The sequence below is a fragment of the Oryx dammah genome, unplaced genomic scaffold (genome assembly GCF_014754425.2).
Source record: "Oryx dammah isolate SB20612 unplaced genomic scaffold, SCBI_Odam_1.1 HiC_scaffold_27, whole genome shotgun sequence".
NCBI lineage: Eukaryota > Metazoa > Chordata > Mammalia > Artiodactyla > Bovidae > Oryx > Oryx dammah.
The window spans coordinates 6,685,121-6,709,426 of record NW_024070211.1 but is presented as its reverse complement, the minus strand read 5'-3'; the positions used below and the strand labels follow the sequence as shown (position 1 = coordinate 6,709,426).

The 24,306-nt window shown below is 52.9% G+C and overlaps 1 protein-coding gene across 1 annotated transcript; it reads left to right on the top strand.

The window, feature by feature from the left end:
• Positions 1-1,164: 1,164 nt before the first annotated feature.
• Positions 1,165-23,424, top strand: E2F2 (E2F transcription factor 2). The gene is made up of 7 exons (XM_040229708.1): positions 1,165-1,416; positions 6,765-6,870; positions 8,984-9,203; positions 10,026-10,184; positions 11,559-11,673; positions 13,481-13,673; positions 20,198-23,424. Exons 1-7 carry the CDS (start codon positions 1,165-1,167, stop codon positions 20,464-20,466), a joined length of 1,314 nt encoding a protein of 437 aa, XP_040085642.1. The 3' UTR covers positions 20,467-23,424.
• Positions 23,425-24,306: the final 882 nt, after the last annotated feature.

The window sequence follows — 24,306 nt, the reverse complement described above, 5'->3', positions numbered from 1 at the left end:
GCAGGGTGCTAGGCATGCTGTGGCCGGGCATAGATGTTCAGTTCAGTTCAGCCGCTCAGTCGTGTCCGACTCTTTGCGACCCCATGGACTGCAGCACACCAGGCCTCCCTGTCCATCACCAACTCCTGGAGCCTACTCAGACTCATGCCCATTGAGTCGGTGATGCCATCCATCTCATCCGATAGATGTTAGGATCCCCCTATGAAGAGGTATAAACCTTAGTCTCCGTCCCTCGCCCTTCCCCCACCGCCACCTCGCCCCGTGCCAAAAAAGAGTAGACTTTTCTGGCTTTCATTTCAGCGGGGAAAAGGCTATAAATACCTCTACATTAGCGTTAGCTGAGCTATAATGCAAACTAACAAAAGGCCTGCAGCTCGAGCAATGTACCACTGGGTTTGGGTTCAGGCCAAAGACTCCACGCCAAAAGATCCCCTCCACCCCTGGGTATTCGGACCCAGTCCTCAGGGCGTGGTTGCCTCTGCTGTCTGGGAACCACCCTCCGGGTCTGTTTCTCGGGCTGCCAGAGCGGGAGGGCACCGGGCGACAGCAGGTACGGCGGCCCCTTTAAGCATCAAGTTTGTGTTGCAATCACCACCTCGAGGGACTGGTCCTTCCGGGAGGTGGAGCCTGTGCCTGTAGCAGCGACCAATCGGAGCCCGGCATTTTCCGCGGGAGATCCGAATTTCGCGGCACGCAGTTTCGCGCTAAAAAAAAAAAGGGGAAAAAAAAAAAAAGCAGCAGAGAAAGACTCAGGGACTTCAGATCGAGGCGAGAGGGCGTCGGTGCGATCGGTCCCCCTCCCCCATCTGAGTGCATCGCTGTTTCTGCCGAGCCCGTGGGCATCCCAGAGACCCCCTCCCCGGAGCGCGCCGGACCCCAGGGGCTGAAGCCTTCGGGGGCGCGGGGCCCTCGCAGGTCGCTGGCGCCCCAGGGGCGGGGCAGCCCCTGGCCCTGCCGCAGCCGCCGCCGCCGGCGGCGCCGGGCGATCTCCAAGCGGCGATCTCCAAGCGCTGCCCGGCTCGGCTGCGGGCCAGGAGAGGAGGGTCCGGCCCTGCCTGGCCTGCGCGCCATGCCGCGGGCGGTGTGAGCCGCCGCGGGCTCCGAAGCCCGCAGGTGCCGGCGGGCGCGCCAGGCCTGGCTGGGAAGGGGGGCGCTGCGCTCGCCATGCTGCGGGGGCCTCGGGCCCTGGCTCCAGCAGCCGGGCCACCCCCAAAGGGGCTGTCCGCGATGAGCCCCACGGAGCTGTGGTCACCGGGCCTCAGCAGCCCCCAGCTCTGCCCGACCACCACCACCTACTACACCCAGCTGTACCCGCAGACTGTGCCTCCCGCTGCGGCGCCCGGCACCTGCCTCGACGCCACCCCCCACGGACCGGAGGGTCAAGCTGTGCGATGCGTGCCGGCTGGCCGGCTGCCGGTAATGCTGGGGACCCCCACCCACCCACACCCAACGCTTCCCTCTGCTTTTACCCGGGTGTGGGAAAGGCGGGAGGGGCGCCTGGGACCTAGTCTAAGTGAGGCAGATCGAGTCTGGGAAGGCAGAAGGGTTGCTTTCAGCTTCCAGAACAACTCATTGCCCCAATATCTAAGGAGAAGAGCCTTTCCTTTTCAGACTTGGGATGAAATGAGCTCATCCACTGGAGTGGATTAGAAAGAATACTGGATCAGGAGTGTGGAGACCCAATCCACGACCCCCGGGGCCCCTGTGACCTGGGGGAACTCTATGGAATCGGTTTGCTGTCTGTCATTCATTCATTCTTTCATTCATTGTTTGGTTCAGAAACCAGTACTTGGCACCTGCTGTTGTCCAAGCACAGAGCTGAGCCTGGGGATACCGTGGGGGCTTTAGAACAGGAGGAGGTCTCAGATCCAGCTGGGCTGAGACTCAATTTACCATCCAGCCAACTCTTTCCCAATTATCTGCACTAGGTGCCACCCCCACCCCCACCCCCAGGCTCAGCCTTCTGTCCCAGCCAGCCAGTAGCAGGTGCAAGGTTGGGGCAGCCCTCTGAGGTTCCTTTGCAGATGGAGTGTTCCTTTCTCAAACCCCCAGGCCTGTTGCCAGGGAGGGCCCAAAGTGTGGTGGCACCAGGCACAGGGTGTGTTTTGTGGGAGTGGAATTCCTGGAGCCCAAGCAAAATGAAACAACTATAGGGTGGGGATGGAGTGGGAAGAGCCGTGGGGAGTGGGGGTGGTAGTTGGAGAGCCTGGTTTCTCATCCTGATTGCCACTAATTCACTGTGTGTCCTCGAACAAGTCTTAGCCCGAGTCTGGGCTTCATTTTCCTTGTCTTGAAAAATCTGTGTATGTGAGGGGGGGGGGTAGCTGTGGGACTAATTCACCTCTGTTCTCTCCCAGCTCAAGGTCCAGGGTTTTGGAAGCAGGATCCGGGAGGGAAGATGGTGGTGTTGTAGGTTGCTTTCCTCTGAGAGGTGAATCAAGTTCAAGTACAGAAACTGATAACCCCCTCTGCCCCAGTGCCTCTGATCTAGAGGCACTGATCAGACCTGTGTCAGTCAGCAGGCTTAGGCTCCCAGGCTGCATGCACAGCCCCCCTTCCTGCTTCTGGAATCCTGCTTTGCTCATGATCAAGGCTTTCAACTTTCAGAGCCCCTTCTTGTACATTCTTTCCAATTAGGAGGAAGGAGGCAGGAGTGCTTTTCCTATTTTTACAGGTCAAGCACCCAAGGATAACCAGGAGTTTTGCATCTATCTCTTGATCAGTATTTTACAATCTAAAACAGTTTTGTACCCTAGCAGCTCCATGTTGCAGGGGGAAACTGAGGCTTGGAAAGGGAATGTAATCTGTCTGAAGTTATATAGGGAGATACAGTCTCTTCTCTGCTTGACTTTCTCCAGTACCACCTGATTTAGGAGCTGGGTGCCCCCAGGGAGGGGGCTCAGTGGTGGGCCCGGTCTCTCCTCTGGCCAGCTGCTTTCAGGCGACCCGGCAGAGTTTTAGTAACAGCTGTGGTTTTGAACCGCTTGCCTCCCAGAGGAGCCGAGTGCATCGGTCTGTACCTCCCTCCCGGAGGGGCTCAGTGATCACAGCAAGAATGGCTCTTTTACTGAATGCCTCTCATGTGCCAGGCACTGCTTGGCACTCTTCACATTCGTTATCTTGGTCAAGATGCCTGGGATGAGGCATCTCACAGATGAGGAAACTAAGCTGAGTTGTGAAGTCACTTGTCCAGGTCCTAAGCCAAGACGGGGGAGCATCTCTTTGCTTCAGGTCACCCTAAAGGCCTCCGGGGCCCAGAGCCTCCTCCCCGGTCATTCCCCGGCTGCCTGGTGTCCCGAAGCCTTGTGGGCAGGCCGTGGGCCCCTGTTTACTCATTTTCACAGGGTGTGACCAGGAGCAGCTCCAACCCCAACCCTGGGTGTGGCCACTTGCGTTGTGGCCAGGCTGCAAAGTGCAGGGTGAGGCAGGATTTGTTGGGGAGCTGCTGTTTAAAGGGACCTTAGGCACTGCTCAGGGATGGCAGAACAAGATCAGTGGCAGAAAGAAGGCAGGCACCTGGGTCTCCTCGCTCCCTGGCTAGAGCTCTTTCCACCACCTGTGGGGTGATCTGGCTCCAGCCAGGCACATGGCCTCACTTGGGGTCACGCTGCTGGAGCCTGGGGAAAGGGTGGGATCCTGCAGACTTCTCCTTTGCTTTTCATTTGTCTGTATTTTCCAAATTTCCTCTGAGAATCAGGAAAGAAAATGAGCATTTTAATGAGCACCCCTACAAGGTAGGTCAGATGAAGAAATGTAGGCATAGGGAGGCTGGGGGGATCTGGAAGCGAAGCTCTCAGCTTCTTAACACCAGCTCCTATCCGCACCGTCTAACTTAGGACTTGGGACTCAGGAGAGATGAGGCTCCACGCCCCGTGTGATTTTGGGCAAGTCACCTCCCCTCCTCTGAGCCTGGGTTACCTCACCTTCTGGGGATGATGTCTGGCATCACTGGCCCTCTCACCTCTAGGGCTGCCCGAGCAAGGAACTTCATTCTTCTCCTGTGGGGTTGCCAGTGTGGACTGGAATCTTAACCAGGCCTTTAGGTTAAGTCAGAGGGGCTGTCTAAGAGGGTCAGGTTGGAGCCCAGCTGGCCTTTGCTCTGAGGCACATCCGCGATACTTTTGAGCTCGCCTCTGAGCCCTCCCCTTGCTGTTGCCCCTGGTTAGCGATCACAGCTCCGCGGCTTGTGCAAGCCCTTTGCTGCCCTCTCACGGGATCCTCGATGACAGGGGATGAGCAGCCATCCCCATTCTGCCGGTGGAGCTCAGGAGGTCTGCCCGGGTGGGGACCCAGGTGGCTCTGGCTCCAAGGCCTGCACTCAGCCTCTCGGTCCTCATCTTCCTGGGCTTGTCCTCTGCCACTTCCGTTCTCCAGGCTCAGGTGCATCCGTGCTGACTTTTCTCTGGGTAGTGCTCAAAGGTGTCAGCGAGACGTACTCACAGTTTGCTGCTTACAGACGCTGAGAGTGCAGCATAAGGGTGAAGGGGAGGAAGAAAAGGGAAGGGACTGGTGTGTGTGTGCGTGAAATAGTGATGGGGGTAGGTGAACACAACCAGGTGAAGGGGAGGAAGAAAAGGGAAGGGACCGGTGTGTGTGTGTGAAGTAGTGATGGGGGCAGATGAACACAGCCAGGTCTTGACTTGAATTTCAGCAGGTTCTTGGGCAATGTGTATGGTTTGGAGCTGAGCAGTCTGGTCCATGGCTTTGGAGTCAGACAGACCTGGGTTTAAACTCTGGCTGTCCTCTCTGTGTGGCCTTGGGCACATGGCTTATCCTCTCTGAGTCTCCACTTCTCCTTCTGGAAGAGAGATTGCCATAATGAGTTAGGGCTGGTGAGCATGCGATAGCCCCCACACAGGTACTCCATTCAAGGCCCTCCCCTCCTTGCTCTGCAGGTCGTGTGGTTCTTCCTGGTGTGTTCTGTGAACTCAGCAGAGGCTGGTTTTCTTTGGGTAGGGGAGGCGATTGGGGATGGGGAGACTTTGGGCGCCATCTCTGTCTCAGGTAGAACTCCGCCTGACTCCCCTTCCTCTCCTTGCCCCGGACTCACCAGGTCTCACTTTCTTCAGCTGTAAAATGCGGATTTGCGGTATAGAAAAGATTCAGCGAGGTGATGAATGTTGGGACTTGGTCTAAGGCAGGTAGAAGGTCTCAGTGAATGATTAGGACTTTTTCTATAGACAAGATGAGACTAGAGCAGGTTACCATCCCTAGAATCTAGCATCTCCCCAGCTGGGAGGTTAGAAAAGGAATATTCCAAAGAGACTGCAACAAGAGATTCAAATAAGCAGAGAGGTGTGGTGTTTGGATCATGTCCAGGTCTGGGTGGGGGTGGAGGAGAGGAGAATCATATCCAGGCTCCTCAAACCAAGGAATGGGGCTCCTCAGATCAGTCCAGGAAGACTTCCTGGAGGAGGCATGAGAAGGGGGAAGGGAGCTGACAGCAGCAAGAGCCATCACCACCCCCAACACCTGTCAGCCCAGCTGTGCTCAGCAGCGGTTAGAAGTCTCAGCCCTGTTGAGCATGACCTCACCACCAAAGGTTAAAATAGGCCTCTCTGTCTTAGCTAGGGTAGGGGTGTCTAGGTGACTGGGGGAAAGGGAGAGGAAGGAAATGGGTCCAGCGACCCCCAGAATAGTTTGTCAAAGAAGAAGCTGAGATTAGCCTGAACCCCTACTGAGTGCTGAGCGCTTTACAAAGGTTATCTGTCTCCTTGAAGCTTTAGGACAGCCCCCGGTGGTAGGTGTCGTCTACCTCATTTTACGAGGAGGAAACAGGGCCTAAATGTGGAACGTTTCCCAAGTCACACAGCGAGCCTGTGAAGGAGTGGGGAGACCCAAGCCCGTATCTCTGACCTGTGCCCCAGTGCCCCAACCCTGCCTCTGCCCAGCCCTCGCGAAGAGAGAGGCCCCTTCCGGGCCAGCACTGCTTCTGGGCGTAATTGAGGCCGGGCGGCAGTGGGGTGGAGAGGAGCAGATGGGTCTGTGGTTTGATTTCCCCAGCAGGTGTTTCCCAAGCTTGGCGGGAACAGGGAGGGGGGAAGCAGGGGGGACCTCAGCTGCTTGTCCTTAAGACACGGGGGAAGGATTCATTGTCTGCCCCGCTCAGCAAAGAAAGAATGGCAAATAGAGTCTATTCAGGAGGTTCCCGGGGCCCTTGAGCTGGAGCCCAAACATGGGGGTGGGGGGATGTTTGCACTTCTTCCCCATGTGGGCACCTCCCTGGGGTGTGGCACTGAGCCAGGAAGTCCCCTGAGCCTGGGCGGATGCCCAGCCCCACCCTGATAAAGGGCCAGCTGTGAGGCTGTGATGGGCACTCGGTCTGGTGGGCCAGCTGCTTCTGCAAGGGGGGAGGGGGGCTCTCCCCAGCCTGATGTGGGGTAGGCCCCACCCATTCCTTCCTCCCTGTATCATCCCAGGAGTGGGTGGAGAGACGGATGCAGAAGTGACCTTGGGGCTTCTTATTAAGGAACCCTGCATTAAAACCCACACTGGCTTTGGTAGCCTCGAGGGCCCGGGCCTCAGAAAATGGGAGTGTGGTAGGCCCCTCAGCAATAGGACTTCCTTCCCCTGAAAGCTTACTTTTCAAGTCACTGATATTTCCTTACCAGGTACAGTGATTTTTTTTTTCACCCAGGATTGGTGGTAAACTGAGGCGGAGGCCTTAGGCTTCTGGCGGCCTTAGGGCTTTGGCCCCAGGTTGGGGAAAGGCTAAAGCAGGAATGCTTCTCAAACTCTGCCTCTCTCTCCTCTCTCTCCCCAAGGCCAAAAGGAAGCTGGACCTGGAGGGGATCGGGAGGCCCGCGGTCCCTGAATTCCGGACTCCCAAGGGGAAGTGCATCAGAGTGGATGGCCTCCCCAGCCCCAGAAGTAAGATACCCACGCCGATGGGGTATTATCTAAGGGCAGGCTCAGAGACAAGGTGGAGAGGGGAGGGCCAGAGGGCAGCAGCCCAGGCCAAGTCACTGGGAGTGATATTCGTAGCGCACTTTCTGGTTTACAAAGCAGTGTCCTGTATCTTCTTACTGGATCCTGCCAGGCAGGTTGGTTATCCCCCTTTTACTGATGAGGCAGCTGGAGACCCAGAGCTTCAGGGACTTACCCAAGGTCAAACTGCTAGTCAGTGGAGTCAGGGCCAGAAGCCAGTTTCTGCCTCTTGATATTTTCAGTCAGTATTCTGGTTTGAGAGGTTTCCAAGGGTGTCTCAGCAGGAAAGAATCCACCTGCAATACAGGAGACGTGGGTTCAGTCCCTGGGTCAGGAAGAGCTCCTGGAGGAGGGCATGGCAACCCTCTCCAGTATTCTTGCCTGGAGAATCCCATGGACTGAGGAGCCTGGCGGGCTACAGTCCTCAGGGTTGCAAAGAGTCAGACACGACTGAGTGACTGAGCACCATCCTGGTTTGAGAGGGAGTTTAAGCAATTGTATTAATGCTAATTTGGGGGAACTGAGACTTAATTTAAAAAAAGGTATGTGACTGGGTTGGAAGATGGAGGGTCTGGAACTTCCAGGTCTGGGCAGGGCTCTGACATGAATGATCACTCCTTAGCCGTATCATCTGTAAAACAAGGCGCAGCTAGATCAGGAATAGCAAGAAAATTTCCTCTCAGTTGACTAGTAGAGGCTTCCCAGAGCTCTTCATTGAAGGATCCCAATCAATTAGTAATGTCTGTCTTGGATGCAAAAATTGACAAAGCTGTCTGTGTGCCAAATACTTGCTATCTATATATTCAGTTCAGTTCAGTCGCTCAGTTGTGTCCGACTCTCTGTGACTCCATGAATCGCAGCACTCCAGGCCTCCTTGTCATCACCAACTCCCGGAGTTCACTCAGATTCATGTCCATCGAGTCAGTGATGCCATCCAGCCATCTCATCCTCTGCTGTCCCCTTCTCCTCCTGCCCCCAATCCCTCCCAGCATCAGAGTCTTTTCCAATGAGTCAACTCTTCGCATGAGGTGGCCAAAGTATTGGAGTTTCAGCTTCAGCATCAGTCCTTCCAATGAACACCCAGGACTGATCTCCTTTAGGATGGACTGGTTGGATCTATATATTAAGGGGTTCTAAAGTCCCCTTCTAGAGGAATCTGAGACTCTCTAAAACTCACTTCCCAGAACTAGTTTAGCCACTAACTTGCTATATGACTTGCAAGTCACTAGATTGCAAAAGTCTTCTTGTGGTTTAAGATGCTGCAGCTGAGGTATGGTCTTGTGACATCGACCTCATTAAGAAAGGGACCTTTTTCGTGAACCTGCTGCATGTGACGTAACAAGACTGATTCCTCTCAGATAATCACTGGATGACACATAGAAAGAAAAGGCAAGTCTACACTTATACAGTGCTGGATATCAATTATATCTCAATAAAACAAAGGGAAAAAAAGCAAGTCTATAAAGATGTTCTTGTTATTTCCTTCCTACCCTAATTCCAAATTTCTGACATAACTGGTAGGATTGGGTAGTGGTTAGGAAGGGAGACCTCTGGAGCCAGGCTGCCTGGATTTAAGTGCCAACTCGGCCACTTGCTAGCTGAGGGAGTTGAGCAAATTACTTTGTCTGTGCCTCACTATTCTCATCTGTGAAATGGGGATGCTTCCATACCAAACCTATAGGGTGTTGTAAGGATTAAATTTGTTGTATATGGGAAGTGCCTAGAACAGTGACCTGCACACAGTAAGCATTTGTTGTTGGTGGTGGTATGGCTGCTCTGAGCTTTGGTGGAAAGGTGTGAACCAAGAGTTAGAATAATTGGTTTCCAGCCCTGATAACGCCTCCATGATTGTGAAACCTGAAGCAAGTCACTTTGCCTCTCTATCAGATTCCCTGTTTGAACAATGGTGGTGAATGACCCCCCTCCAACCCTCCCAGTACTCTGTAAACTGGGAAGTGGGTGCTCATGTGAAGGGTGGGACTTAGTGGCTTCAGGTCAATGGAGGAAGGTCCCCAGGGCCCTCTCTGAGCAGTGACTGAGCCCCTTTCCTCCTCAGCCCCCAAGTCCCCTGGGGAAAAGACTCGCTATGACACATCGCTGGGGCTGCTCACCAAGAAGTTCATTTACCTGCTGAGTGAGTCTGAGGATGGGGTTCTGGACCTGAACTGGGCTGCCGAGGTGCTGGACGTGCAGAAGCGGCGCATCTACGACATCACCAACGTGCTGGAGGGCATCCAGCTCATCCGCAAGAAGGCCAAGAACAACATCCAGTGGGTGTGAGTGCCTGGGCCTGGGGCAGATGGCACCGATGAGTGCAGGTGCAGTGGGCGGGGCCAGGGGCAATAACCGCAGGTTGCAATGTGGGAGGCGGGCCTCAGAGCAACAGCCAATGGGCACACGCGCTGGCTGGGGAATTCCAGGGCAACATCCAGTGAGCTTACATGCTGGGGGTGGAGCCTGTGTATTTAAGAAGGGGATGGAAGAGCAGGTGTATATGCTAGAATAAAATGAGGAGAGCATGCGGGGGCAGAGAGTGATATCCAGGGTGTGTAGAGGCTAAGAGCACCCTAGATCTTTTTGAGCCAGGGGTCCCAATATTTCTAATTTAGGACAGTCCTGTGGGATACTGAGCAGTAGTAACCTAGACTCCTTTCAGCTGAGATAAGGACTCCATCCCTCACTTCTACAAGGTCTTATAGAACAGACCTGTAACCCCTGGCATGAGCTCTTAAGAGAACGCAGGCAGAGGAGTCAGGAGTGAGGTCACTGCAGCTCCCTGCCATTTGGAAGAGCCTGCGGCATGGGGTGGGTAACATTGAAAGCCTCCGCCTCTCAAAAGTGGAGTCAGGCCCTGACTTGTTTCTCTTCCCTAGCCCCATCCCCAAACCTCAAGTTTCAATCCCTGGCAGTTCCCTGGGAGCTAGGCAGGACCACTAATCTTTACAAGCCAGGGGGCACCTTCATAGACCCTGTGAGTGGCCTCTTCCCGGAGTTTCGCCTGCACTGCCTGTGCGGCTTTGCACAGCAGCCCTGGGGTGGGGATCCGTGGGTGGAGACTGAGACTGACACTGTTGGGTGGGGTGCTGCTCTGTCCCCAGAGGCAGGGGACTGTTTGAAGACCCCACGCGGCCTGGGAAGCAGCAGCAGCTGGGGCAGGAGCTGAAGGAGCTGATGAGCATGGAGCAGGCCCTGGACCAGCTCATCCACAGCTGCTCGCTGAACTTCAAGGGCCTGACAGAGGACAAGGCCAACAAGAGATATCCTCCTTGGTTGGGAAGAAGGGGTCTGGGGGCGGGGGCCTGTGGCACGCTCATAACCACCCAGAGCTGAGGCAGGACCTCTCTGCAGTGGCTGATGTATCCCAGCGGTCTAGCGTATCACTGCAGAAGGACTTCCTTGGTGCTTTTTCCTCTTGGGTCTGTTAAAGTTACTTTCTTATGATTAAGAAAAAAAGACAAGTACGTTTCCGTAAATCTGGAAAATGGAGAAAACATAATATATGGAGAAAAATAAATACAGTGTGTGCCTAATGTACACAGCATTTTAATATATCCTGCTTTACTCCACTTGGCTTCCCTGGTGGCTCAGACGGTAAAGCGTCTGTCTGCGGTGCAGCAGACCCAGGTTCAATCCCTGGGTCAGGAAGATTCCCTGGAGAAGGAAATGGCAACCCACTCCAGTACTCTTGCCTAGAAAATCCCCTGGACGAAGGATCCTAGTAGGCTACAGCCCATGGGGTCACAAAGAGTTGGACATGACTAAGCAACTTCATTTTCACTTTTTTTTCTCCACTTAGTATAGTACCATAGGTGGTTTTTATGTTGTTATACGTCCTTTCTAATTATTTTGGTTGATTCACTTGAAATTGGTATTGGACCATTTTTTAAGCTATAAAAAACAGCAGTTTCATATGGTTTAACCTCATATTTTAAATGGTTTGGGAATGTCATACTCAGCCCACTGTGGTTTGCTGACAAGGCCTAGAACGGCATTGAGATCAGTTCTAGATTTCTGCATCTGTAAAGAAACATTGTTATGAATATCTTTATAGATAGAACCTTTTCCTGAGTTTTTTTTTTTAACTTATTTCCTTGGGTTAGATTCCTAGGATTGAATCAATGAGGTCAAAGAGCGTAAGTTTTGCAATGCCTTTACATACACTTTCCCCAAATGGTTTGACCATCTAATTGGCATTTGGATCTGACTTTATATTTTTGGAAGGATGGGAGGCATTGTGAGAAATGTAAAGAAATAAGACAGAGCTTATAATCTACCTTAACAGTTGAAGCCTTTATGTAAAAAGCTGATATAAGGCACCATTTATTTTTTTTGGTCATGCCATGTGGCAAGTGGGGTCTTAGTTCCCTGACCAGGGATTGAACCCACACCTTCTGCATTTGAAGTGCAGTCTTAACCACTGGACTGCCAGGGAAACCCCTAAGGCAGATTTTTAAAAAATGATTTATACCCCTATTTCTCAAGGGATTCAATGTAGCTTATGATATTAAAAGAACAGGTTATAATTTGGAGATGGTTAGAGGTTTTGAGAGGTGGGTTTAGATCCTTTCTGGGCAGGCTGGGAATTTGAATTTCGAGCCAACAGTCACTTCTCTTGACTCCCCTGCCCCTACACTGGCCTACGTGACGTACCAGGACATCCGTGCTGTGGGCAACTTTAAGGAGCAGACAGTGATTGCGGTCAAGGCCCCTCCGCAGACGAGACTGGAAGTGCCTGACAGGAGTGAGGTGAGAGGGGAAGCGTTGGGTGGAGGGCAGGGCCAGGGACATTCCAGGAAGCCCTGTGGGTTCTGTCCCCAGGACTGCCCAGGCCCAAGCTTCCCAGGGCCGTGCTGGTGGCCCTGGGAAGACTGATGGTCTCCGAGCTGGGGCAGAAGAGGCAGAAGCTGGCAAGGGCATCAGGTGCTGGCCTGAGAAATCTCTCTGTTCCCGGTTTCTCTCCGCCTCCCACCAGCCCTGAGTTCCTGTGTGCCCACACACAGCGCTGTCAGTACTCACAATAGCCCTTGCATGTTAACCGTGCTCTCCTAGGTTAAAGGCCAGCATTCTTTACACACCTTATGGGACCGTCTGAGCTCTGACCCCTCCAACCTCCTCTCTGTGCTGCTCCTGACCTGTCTTTACTTCGGCCACACTGACCTGCCTGCAGTTCCCACACCACGTTAAGCTCAACCCCAGTACAAGACCTTTTGACATGCTGTTCTCTCCAGCCGAATGCTCTTCCCTCTCTTGGCCTCATTATTTCTGTTTGGGTTTTAGTTGCAGCACACAGGCTCTCTAATTGTGGTGCCGACCCCAGAGTGTGTGGGCTTGGTAGTTGCAGCACGTGAACTCTAGGGCACGTGGGCTTAGTTGCCCTGCAGCATGTGGACTCTTAGTTCCCCAACCAGGTTCCTTGAACCCTCGTTCCCTGCACTGGAAAGCAGATTCTTAACCACTGGACCACCAGGGAAGTCCCTCTCTGCCTGCTTTACTGCTGTTCATCCTACAGGTCGAAACGTGAACGTCACCTCCTCAGGGAGCCTTCCTTGATTACTCCCCAGCTTCATAACCACCTGCCCTTCTCCATCACATTTAACCTCCGTTGGCCAGGATGTATCGGTGATTACATAATTATGGGCTGCTTCCTCTATTAGAGGGTAACCTCCACAAAACCTTGTTCCACCCGTGTTGTACTCCCAACCCAGAGTCTAATAAGGGCTCAGGACATAATCTGTTTAGCAGAAAAGCATTCATATAAATAAGGGCCCTGCCCTCACTTTGAAAAATCTCAGGACTTAGTGGGGAAAAGAGCCAGCCAAACAGTGATGCTGTCATTTGCTTTGAGGGCCTGGAGGAAGGAGAGTTGGAGGAAGGGCCCACAGGCGATGACAGGTAAAGTGAGTCCTAAAGAATGAATAGGGTCTTTGCCAGGAGAAGTGGGGGCAGGCAGAGGGGCGGCCTGGGCGCAGGCGTGGACACCTGAATGCCATCAGGAGCAGCAGCTGTGTTAGCAGTTGTGGCTTACGTTGGTTGAGGCGGGCAGGAAGCAAGGGCGGGAAGGCCAAGTATCAGTCTCTCGCTTACAAATAACAGAAAACCTCGTCCAACCTGCTTCAGTGAGGGGCACCCCGGGGGAACCAAGTGACGGGTCCAGGGGAAGATTTGGGGATTGCAGGCAAGGCTGGATTCAGGTGCTCAAACTGGGACTTCAAGTTGGCCTCACGCTCTCCATCTCCCACTCTGTCATACTCCGGGCCAGCTCTCCACTTGCAGTGGCAAAGACAGCTTTTATGATACCAGCTCAGGCCTGAGAGTAGGGAAGGAGTGGTTTCTCTAAGGAAAATCAAAGCTTTCTCCCTAAAAGAAGGGGTGGGGGAGGTCTTGGCCCAGACAGATATCTGCCACAGGCCACATGGGGCAGGCCCAGCCCCCAGCCCAGGGGCTGCGAGCTCTCATGGACATTGAGAACCTCATGTGTCTGTCCACACATGCTGAGCCATGAGTAAGTGCCCTGGTACCCAGACCCATGACCTGGGTTCTCTCCCTTCTGCAGGAAAACCTGCAGATACATCTGAAGAGCACACAGGGGCCCATTGAGGTTTACCTGTGCCCAGAAGAGGTGCAAGAGCCCCACAGTCCTGCCAGGGAGCCCCTTCCCTCCACTTCCGCCCTCAGCCCCAGCCCTGACTCCGCCCAGCCCAGCAGCAACAGCGACCCTGGGATCACAGGACCCACGGCATCCTCAGGTGAGACAAGGGACAGGAGATGGGGAGGGGCACCGGCCTTCGAGTCTTCCTCTTCCGTATCGGCAATTGTGGGATACCTACCTTCTACCCACCACCAGGGGAGAGAATCCTCCCCCACGTGTGTGCATTGCACGTTACACTTTATAAAGCACACGCACGTTCCTTGTCTCAATGGGAAGACTGACGTGGCTCTGGGCAGAGAAGGGCCTGTGTTCGAATCCTAGCTCTTCCACTTACCAGCCGTATGATCTTGGACAAGTTACTTAACCTTTCTTTGTCTTAATCTCAACTGTAACTTGGGCATAGTAATTAATAGGATCTGCTTCACAGGTTGTGAAAATTGAATGAGTTAATAAATATAAGGAAAGTGGGGACTTTCCTGGTGGTCCAATGGTTAAGACATCAAGCTTCCAATGCAGGGCACACAGGTTTGAATCTTGGTTAGGGGACTTGAGATCCTGCATACTGCAAGGTGCAGCCAAAAAATATGTATATAGGTAAAGCATTTAGAACAATGCCTGGTGATAACTGGCAATATTATTATTAATAGCAATAATAATTACCTATTATTATCATTATGGTGGTCTCTGCCATTAGTCCTGCTACTACTGTAACAACCAATAGCAAAGCTCCTTGACACTCAATCAGCCCTTAGGAAATGGAAACTGTAGGTTTTCCAAGGAAGGTTCAACAATGGACTCAGTTGCTGTGGTGCACAGGATTAGTTGCTCTGTGGCATGTAGGATCTTCCCAGACCAGGGACTGAACTCTCTTGCATTGGCAGGTGGATTCTTAGCTACTGGACCGCCAGGGAAGTTCTTAACACTTTCTTAGGTGATAATAACGAAGGTTTTTTGAACCACAACCATGTATCAAGGACATCCATTATCACATAACTCCTCACATCAGTTCTTGAGGTGGTTTTTATTGTTCCCAGTTTAGAGATAAATAAACTGAAACAGAGCTGATGTGACCTGCCCAAGGCCTCCCAGCTGGAAGGCAGTGGAGCTGTATCTTGAACCTTGGTCTCCACACTCATAGCCCATGAATCTCTCCACCAGGCACGGAACAAATCAAGGACGGTGGCTGGGAGGTGGGTGGCACAGCTAAAAGCTGTCTACGCCTGGCAGGAGGTAGAATGAGGCTGTTGCCAAGAAGTAAGGAAGTGGGAGAGTCCCTGAGGGCTTCCTGGGGAGACTGGGAGTCGGGTAGGGGTAGAAATGGGAGCCTCTGCAAGGCCTGTGTTTTCTTAGCAGCAGAATTCCCCTAAATAGAACCCTGGTGTTTAAACAAATGCAAAGCTAGAACTGGTCTGGTGGAAAAGGCTTTTTTTTGTGTGTGTGGCTGTGTGGCTTGTGAGATCTTAGTTCCCCAACCAGGGATTGAACCCAGGCCATGACAGTGAAAGTTCTGAGTCCTCACCACTTAACTGCCAGGGAATCCCCTGGAAGAGGCTTTTTTGTGTGTGTGGTGGATGGGAGCAGGTATCTACAGAACACAGATTGGATTCCATTTCTTTAACTCAAGGGTTAACAAAACTATTGCCTGCAAACCAAATCTGACCTGTTTTTATGACCCATAAGCCTAGAATGATTTTCATAGTTTTACAGAGTTGAGGGTTCGGGGCAGGGCGAGTGATGCGTGTGTGGCAGAGACCATACATGTCCTGCAAAGCCTAAAATACTATCTGGCCCCTTTACAGAAGTTTGTTGACCCCTGTTTTAACTCAGCACTTCATCTTATACAAAAATAAGCTGAAGCCCAGAGAGGGCAAGTGACTTTCCTGCGGTCACACAGCAAGATAGCGGCAGGGCCTAGACAAGAGCCCAGACTTCAGTTCTCTAGTGATCTCTGCTGTGTCCTGGCCTGGTCCGGGAACCAAGGCTCTCCCTGCATCAGCCATCTGTCCCTCTGGGCACCTCCCAGTGCCTATCTGCCAGTCCAGACCGGGGCCCCGCCCTGTTCCCTCCTCCTCCGCTGCTCTTTCACCCCACTGTCAACATGTGCGTGGCTCTCCAGAGTTAGAACCTTCAGTTTTCATCTGAGACCCTGGGCAGAGGTGGTGGACCTGAATGCAGAAACCAGGGTGAGGTTTTCACCTAACTTGTACAAGTCAAGAGCTTGAGGCCCCAAAGGATGAGAGGTTTACAGAAGAGCCGGTGGAGGGGCCAGCTCTGTGCCAGGGCCCATGCCCTTGCTGCCCCCCTCCACCCTTGTCACATGGCCTCTTAGTGATGTCCCTGCTGAGAAGAGAAGTTTTCCAGAAGGTATACACACACACACGCACATGCTCTATGTTCTGGCTTGAAGCAGGGTCATCCTGTGGTCCAAGGGCCAGGTCCAAAGAGGAAGTCACTGCAGTCTTGGGACCCAGGTTCCCATCCTGGGAAGGGATAGTTTCCCGGTTCTGGAACCACCAGGGAAATCACTAACACTTTGGGACCTTTTTTCCTTCATCTGTAACGGGAGGGTTGGAACCTGGGTCATTGAACATCCCTCCAGGCTGTGACATTCTGACTTAAACCTACATGCTGAAGTTGGGAAGCTTGGGTTTCAGTCTGCGCTTCCCCTTCTATGATGGGGTGGCTGTGGGAGCTGTTTAACTCCTCCGAGCCTCTGTTTCCACGTTTCTAAAACAGAGACACTAAAACTCCCTCGTGATGTTTGGATGCGTTTCAGGCAAGGATACAGCGTGAATGTGACTTTTTAAAAATTTATGTGAACTAAACACCTACTGTGTATGTGTTTGGAGATATTTAAGTGGATACGAGCCATTCAGGGTGCAGTGGAGGCACAGATGTTATAAGGAGTAGTTCTCTTCTGGATGTAATAAACAGCGAGAGAGAAAGAGGGAGTGAGAGAGAGGAATTGGATAGATGGATGGATGGGTGGGTGGATGGATGAGAGGAGTCTGACCTGGGGTTGAACCTCTCACATGTGACAGCTCGGTTACTGCTTCCACAGCTCAGGGAGGTGGGTCCTTATTTTTCTGGCTGGGAAAACCGAGGTGCCGAGTCCTGTAGCCGGTGAGAGGAGCTAGAGTCTGAGCCTCCAGTCTTTTCCTCTTAACACCTGCAGGCCTCTGCAGTGTGCTAAACAAACTTTTTTTTTTTTCATGCAAATACTACATTTGATTGGCTTCTTTGAGCTTCAGTTTCCTCATCTGTAAATAGACATCATAACAGTACCTCCCTTGGGGCTGCTTGAGCGTCTGAGGAGGTGAACAGGCCTCTCCCCAAGAGGAGAGGTGGGTCTGGTAAGCCCTCGGTGGTGATCGTTTAGTCGTGTACAACTCTTTGGGACCCCGTGGACTGTAGCCCGCCAGGCTCCTCTGTCCATGGAATTCTCCAGGCAAGAATACTGGAGTGGCTTGCCGTTTCCTCCCCCTGGGGATCTTCCTGACCTGGGGATTGAACCTGCGTCTCCTGCATTGACAAGTGGATTCTTTACCACTGAGCCACCTGGGAAGCAAGCCCTCGGTAATCGGGATCTATTTTTATTTTTCAGAAGGGCAGCCTGCAGACCAGCTGCTTTTTAGCCTCACTTATCATTTAAGCCTCTCAACAACCAGAGGCAGGTATTGTCATTCCCGTTTTAGGGATGAGGAAACAGAGGCCTGTGAGTGCTGTTATTTGTCCACACAATTACACAGCTAGCTTGAGGTTTGTGTGTGTGTGTTGTTCGTTTTTTGTAATTCTAGGGATTTTTCATGAATTTTATTTTATTTTCCTTCCACCCATTAAAAAAAATATATTTATTTGGCTGCATCAGGCCTTAGTTGAGACATGCAGGATCTTCATTGCATCATATGAGAGAGCTTTCATTGCAGCACGCAGGCTCAGTAGTTGCTGTGTGCGGGCTTAATTGCCCCACGGCATGTGGGATCTTTGTTCCCCAACCAGGGATCAAACCTGCATCCCCTGCCTTGCAAGGCAGAGTCTTAACCTCTGGGCCACCCAGGAAGTCACCTAGCTCAGAGGTTGATCAGGCAGTCTGGCGCACCAGCATGGTTGTATTTTCAAAACAATGCTTGGTTGGTAAGGACCGATTCGGGTGGTGAGATTCTGGGTGTCAGGGTATATTTGGCGGGGGATTTCCAGTGCCCTGCTCCACATGCCTGTGTAGGGAATCACCTCCTTACATCTAAGTGGAAATGAGCTGGATATGCTGAAAAGGAGGTGATGGCCAGCGTGTCTGGAGAGGTGGGCGTGAGCTGTGGGAGGTAAGGCGGAGAGAGAACAGAAAGGGAGGCAGGGACGAGATTGTACAGAGCCTATTCAGTCCTGGTGGGAACTTGGATTTTATTCTAAGTCTTTTTTTAAAAAAAAAAAACCTTTTCGGTGGTACCACACAGCATATAGGATCTTAGTTCCCTGACCAGGGACTGAACCCAGACCCCTTGCTTTGGAACCGTGGATTCTTAACCACTGGACCACCAGGGAAGTCCCTCTAAGCCATTTTTAAGTCAGAGCATAGACTGAGGGCCAAGAGTTGAAGCAAGAAGACTGGTGAGGCGGCTCTGGCAGGGGCCTGAGTGAGAGACGAGGGGGTGAGCCCCAGACCATAGCAGCAGGACTGAAGAGCTAGTGGGCAGCTTGGAGGGTTGACTTGGTTGTGGAGATGACCAGACTTGCTGCTGGGTTAGATTCGGGGGAAATGGCAGGATTTCAGATGATTCTTGGGCCTTTTGGCCTAAGCCCAACTAAGTAGCTGAAAGTAAAAGTCTGACTCTTTGCGACCCCATGGACTGTACAGTCCATGGAATTCTCCAGGCCAGAATACCAGAATGGGTGGTCTTTTCCCTTCTCCAGGGGATCTTCCCAACCAAGGGATCAAACCCATGTCTCCCGCATTGCAGGCGGATTCTTTACCAACTGAGCTATCAGGGAAGCCCAACTAAGTGGGTGGGGGTTCACTGAATATGATGGGGGAAGACTGAGATTTGGGGAGTTGGACTATAAAGAAAGCTGAGAGCCAAAGAATTTATGCCTTTGAACTGTGGTGTTGAAGACTCATGAGAGTCCCTTGACTGCAAGGAGATCCAACCAGTCTATCTTAAAGTAAATCAGTCCTGAATATTCACTGGAATGACTGAAAATGAAGCTGAAACTCCAATACTTTGGCCACCTGATGTGAAGAACTGACTCACTGGAAAAGACCCTGATGCTGGGAAAGATTGAAAGCTGGAGGAGAAGGGGATGACAGAGGACGAGATGGTTGGATGGTATCACCAAGTCAATGGACATGAGTTTGAATAAACTCCAGGAGTTGGTGATGGACAGGGAGGCCTGGCGTGCTGCAGTCCACGGGGTCGCAAAGACTCAGACACGACTGAGCAACTGAACTGAACTAAACAGGGAGTGTGGTTTTGATATGCTGAGCTCTGAAGTCGTGTAAACACCAAGTAGAGATGAAGCAGGAGCCCAGAGCCTGGCAGTAGGGGCCAGGCTGGAGGCATCCACTTGGGAGCAGCAGATCTGGAGACAAGTATAAAGCCATGGGCTGGCTGAGATTACCTGGGTTTGAGTGAAACCAAAGGAGAGAAGAATTGGAGGATGGAGCCTCTGGGCTTCAGGGTTTAGAAGTTGGGAAGAGGAAAGGAGATCAAGGAGAAGAAGCCAAAGCGGTAGAAAGAAAAGCAGGAGAATCTAGTACCTCTGAAGCCAAGGGAAGAACATGTTTCCAGAAGGTTGTGAATGACTGCGTGCGATTCTGCTGGAAGGTCAAACAGGATGAGGTCAGAGAACCGACCACTGGATTTAGCAACACAGAGGGCACTGGCTCAGTGGCGTGGTGGGGACAGACCCCAGGTTGAAGTGGGCTGAAGCATGAACAGTGGTGGGGAAGTAGGGAGTGAACACGGGAAACTCTTTTCTGGCCGCACCAGGTATGAGTTATAGCATGCGAGATCTTTAGTTGCAACATGTGAACTCTTAGTTGCGGCATGTAAGATCTAGTTCCCTGACCGGGGATTGAACTCCCGCACCCCTGCATCGGGAGCACAATGTCTTAGCCACTGGACCACCAGGAAAGTCCCATGGGTAACTCTTGAGAAACTTCACTGCGAAAGGGAGCAGTATAATGGGCTGGTAATTGGAGAGAGTCATGAGGTCAGAGGAGGAATGCTCTTTAAAGATAAGAGTTATTAAAGGATGTCTGTGCATCGACAGGAAAGACCTAGGAGAGTGAGAGGGGTTGATGATGCAGAAAAAAGAGAACAGTGAATGACTTCAGGGGTGCGGGCCTTAATGGTGAAAGTGGGGAGGGTTGGGGGCAGAAGCTGGGGGTGTGTGTGGAGACAGGGGAGGGGAGGGGAGAGAGTGCGGGTGAAGGGGGTTGCTGCTGGAACTGGGGTGGGAAAGGGAGGTGTCCTGTGCCTTCGGGCAAGGGCTGGGATAGAAGAGACGTGCAGGGTGCATAGCCGCCCAGGGAACTGGAGGCAGTTCTTGTTCCCGGAGGTCTGACCGGCGGCTTTGGGGGGACCGGGCGTAACCCTGTCTGTCTGTCTGTCTGTCTGTCTGCAGAGCCAGCACTGATGTCCCCGCAGGTCCTGCCACCGCCCCCTCCGCCCCTTGTCCCCCTGGAGGCCACGGAGAACATGCTGGAGCTGCCGCACCCGCTGCTGCAGCAGACGGAGGACCAGTTCCTGTCCCCAACGCTGCCCTGCAGCTCCCCTCTGATCAGCTTCTCCCCGCCCTTAGACCAGGATGACTATCTGTGGGGCCTGGACGGCGGGGAGGGCGTCAGTGACCTCTTCGACACCTACGATCTCGGGGACCTGCTGAGTAACTGAACTGGCGCTGCCTGCACCCTCCACCACACCCCGGGCAGCCCGGCCCGTTTCTACCTCCTCACAGGACGTGAGACATGAGGCGCTGCCCTCAGGGTGGAAGGGTTCCCTCCTCCCCTTTCCTTTCCTACCCACCTGCCAGTCGATGCTGTCCTGGGGGAGGTGAAGGATACGGGGTAGGAGCCCAGCAGTGGCCGGGCCCTGTCCTTCCTCGTGGAAGCCTGGCCTGGGAAGGCCTAGTGAGTCTCCTGATCTCTGACCTCTTGCCTGAAGGGCTCCAGAGGAGGGGACTGGGTCTAAGGAGAGGCCTGGCGACTGCCTTTTTGAGGGGCCACTAGAACCCTCAGTTTATCGAGAAGCACTTAATGCCTTTGTATTTATTGCAGGTTGAGTTTTGTTTGTCTGCCCTCCCTGAGTTTTAGCAGGGAGGTGTTTCTAGTAAGACTGCTCCTCAGACAGGCCCAGCGCCGTCTGCTGTCCAAGGGCAGGCTGGGGCTTCCAGGGGCCCAGGCCAAATCCCCAACTGCCCCCAACACGGCGGGCTGGGCCTGAGGGCCCGTCCAGTCTTCTGGAACGCCAATTGCACTTCGGCCTCCTCACTCCAGCGAGAGGGAGCCGCTGGATTCCTATTCTCTGTCCCAGAGCTGGGGTTCCCAGGGGCTTATGCCCAGAAGAGCTCCTGGGGAAACAGCGGCAGGAACATGGAAGCGAGGGACGTTGCTATAGGCTCATTTGCTCTGTGGTTGCCTCTCTCTGGGACAGGGGGCTGTTTAACAGTGAAGACCTGGGAGGCAGAGGCAGCTTCACTGTAGACAAGGGTGAGATTAAAGGAAGAAACTGCCAGAAAGTACCTCTTGCCGTAGCTGCTGGTATGGCAGCTGCTGGTATGGGCCTCCCCATCCCAGGAAGCTTTTTTTTTTTTTGCGCATTCGTTGAAGGGGGTGATTCTTTAAGGACCTCCCCTTGGCCCCAGCGCTCACACAGACCCACCTAGGGACGGAAGTGACCACGGCTTGATGGCATGTTGGCTCCTTTTGTCATAAGATGTTGAAAAGGTGACAGGGAAGGGTCTTCATTGCAGAGCAGACACTGGCAGCTAACCAATGGGGAGATGTGCTCAGATTACCTCTTCAGGCTTGGGGTCCTATTAATAAGCTGGTCTTTTGACCTCTTCCCCATCCCCGAGGCTGGACCATCCCACGTTGTCCATATAGCCCAGCTGGGTAGCATGGAATCAGCTTTCCTCCCAACCCAACTCGGGGTGGGGGTGCTCTGGGCCGAAGCCAGGCTGTGCCTTCTGGAGAGAGGCAGCCCGGGGTGGTGGTGGTCTGAGACCCACCACCCACCCTTGGGCAGCTGGGTTTCCTCAGGGACTCAGCAGGGCAGCACTTTTTTGTTTTTTAAGTTTGTAGCATTAAGTTGGTTTCAAATATGAAGTCGGCTCCGTGGGGTTGCTCCTGAGCTGACCTACTGGCATCTGAAGTTTGGAAGGGGGCTTCTTTGGGGGTGGGGTCCGATGTGAGCTAATGCCCAGCTGGGGACAGTCAGGCCTTATCATCGGCTCAGCTTCCTGGTCCTCAAGTCGGTACCCTCTCAGGAATGGTCCCAGCTGTCCCAGTCTATAACAGGGCTAATTGTTTGCCTTTTACAGAGGTGCATTTCATCTCCTCTCTCCTGATACTCACAAGGGTCTCAGCAAAAGGCAGTTTGGAAGCCCATTATGCCCAGGGCCAAGAGACTCCCCCTGGGCCCTTGGGTGGAGGGAAGGGGGTGATTCCTGGGACCTGGTTTGGAGCGTGTGGGGCTGGAGATGGCATGCCTGTTGTGAGGTGGTTTAGCCACGTGCCATCTCTGAGGATGGAGACCTTTGCCTTCCACGCCTGGGGCGCTGGCTGGAGCTTTCTCCTAGAATTAAATCAGAAAAAAGAAGAGGTTGGCAGGACCCACCTGGAATGAATCTTATGGCAAAGTCCAGCCAGAATTGAAGCTCATTCCCCAAAAGCCTAGCCACAGGGCCAGACAGAGGGGTTGCCCCTTGGGCCCATGGCCTGTGCCTAGAGCAGCTGCCTCTGCCCCCTCCCATCCCAACCCCTCCACACCCGGCCCGGCTCAGGGCCTGGACCACCTGGGCCAAGCCTCGGGTTCCATGCAGGAAACAAGTTCGTGCCTCTTTCTTGCCAGTGACGCCTGAAACCTCCCAAGTTCCATCAAGTGCATTAAAAAGCATTTTGAGTGGAATTCCCTTTAGGGGCCCAATAAACTTTAAAACCAGGGTAGAAGAAAAGCCAGTTTCTTTCTGAGGTACTTGATTTCTGCCAGGAAATCTCCCAGTCCCTCTGGCAGCCCCCCCCACCACCATCACTTGTGCCCCCAGGGGCATCTAAGGCGCAGGGGCTGCTGGGAACCCAGTAGCATTAAGTTGTCTGATAGAGTTGTTCGGAGATTTGAGGATATTTCTTAAAACCAGCATAGCCTCCCTTTTCCACAGCCACACTGGTCTGAGCAGCGCGGCCACAGGGAAGAAGAGGAAGGTGCAGCGCATTAAAACTGGCTGTTGTGTGGGTCTGACTTCATTTCTCTTTTCCAGGTGTTCAGTCTCAGTTCTGTGCTGTGTTTAGTTTTTAGTGAAAGAGTTTGGGTGTTCCTGTGTCCGAGCATTGTGTGGCTTAAAGCATTTGAAATGAAAGCCTTTTGGGGTTGTTTGCAAGCAGATTTCTGGTTCTCGTCACTGTGTCCTAAAGTCCCCGTCTCATCCTTGAGGCCCTCGATGAGCAGAAACCCGGCCAGCCTGCTGGCTCCTGGGTGGAACCTTGGACACCAGTGTCTAGAGGGAACCTGGTCCCTGTGCTGGGATTCCATGCGGGTCACTTACCTCCAGCCTGGTTTCTGGTCCTGCCTTGACGAGCACCATGTAAAACCTCCTCATATTGTGATGGTTGGGCATTAAATGACAAACCTTGGCCTCTTGTCTCTTGTGCTTTCTGCAGGTCATTACCAAGGGTGGGTCTGGTCGGGTGTGGGGACTTTCTGACTAACTGGCTGATTCAGCCCCCCAAAATAGCCTCCCTTTTCTCCACTGGCTTAGTACCATGCCTGAAATGTCCCCACTAAGACACTAAAGTTTGCAACACCCAGACCTAAAATGTGAACCCCTGCCCTATGTTGCCTCCACCACCTCTCACCTGAGCTATTTCAGCAGCTTCCTTAATACTCTCACTGCCACCCGTTCTTCTCCATCCCATCCTCTGTATCAGTGGTTCTCAAAATGTGGCCCTCAAACCAGCATTCCCTGGGAACTTGTAAGAAATGTATATTCTCAGGCCCCACCTTAGACCTGAATAAGAAGAAACTCAGAGAGTGGAACTTTGAGTCTGTCTTAATGAGCCCTCTAGGTGATTCTAATGCAGGCAGAGTTTGACAAACGATGCCCCTCCACTAATCCAGAGAAGTCCTAATTTTTTTTATTTGTATCTAATTTTTGGCTGCCCCGTGCAGCATGCTGCTGCTGCTGCTGCTAAGTCGCTTCAGTCGTGTCCGACTCTGCGACCCCAGAGACGGCAGCCCACCAGGCTCCCCCGTCCCTGGGATTCTCGAGGCAAGAACACTGGAGTGGGTTGCCATTTCCTTCTCCAATGCGTGAAAGTGAGAAGTGAAAGTGAAGTTGCTCAGTCACGTCCGACTCTTCACAACCCCACGGACTGCAGCCCACCAGGCTCCTCCGTCCATGGGATTTTCCAGGCAAGAGTACTGGAGTGGGGTGCCATTGCCTTCTCCGGCCCCATGCAGCATATGGGATCTTAATTCCCCGATCAGAGACTGAACTCTTGCCCCCTTCACTGAAAG

Bases quoted from the DNA above. Each gene is read 5' to 3' on its own strand.
- E2F2 (XM_040229708.1), top strand. From the start codon at position 1,165: ATGCTGCGGGGGCCTCGGGCCCTGGCTCCAGCAGCCGGGCCACCCCCA. The intron at 1,417-6,764 runs GTAATGCTGGGG...TCTCTCCCCAAG, and splicing joins TGCCGGCTGGCCGGCTGCCG to GCCAAAAGGAAGCTGGACCT. The intron at 13,674-20,197 runs GTGAGACAAGGG...GTCTGTCTGCAG, and splicing joins AGGACCCACGGCATCCTCAG to AGCCAGCACTGATGTCCCCG.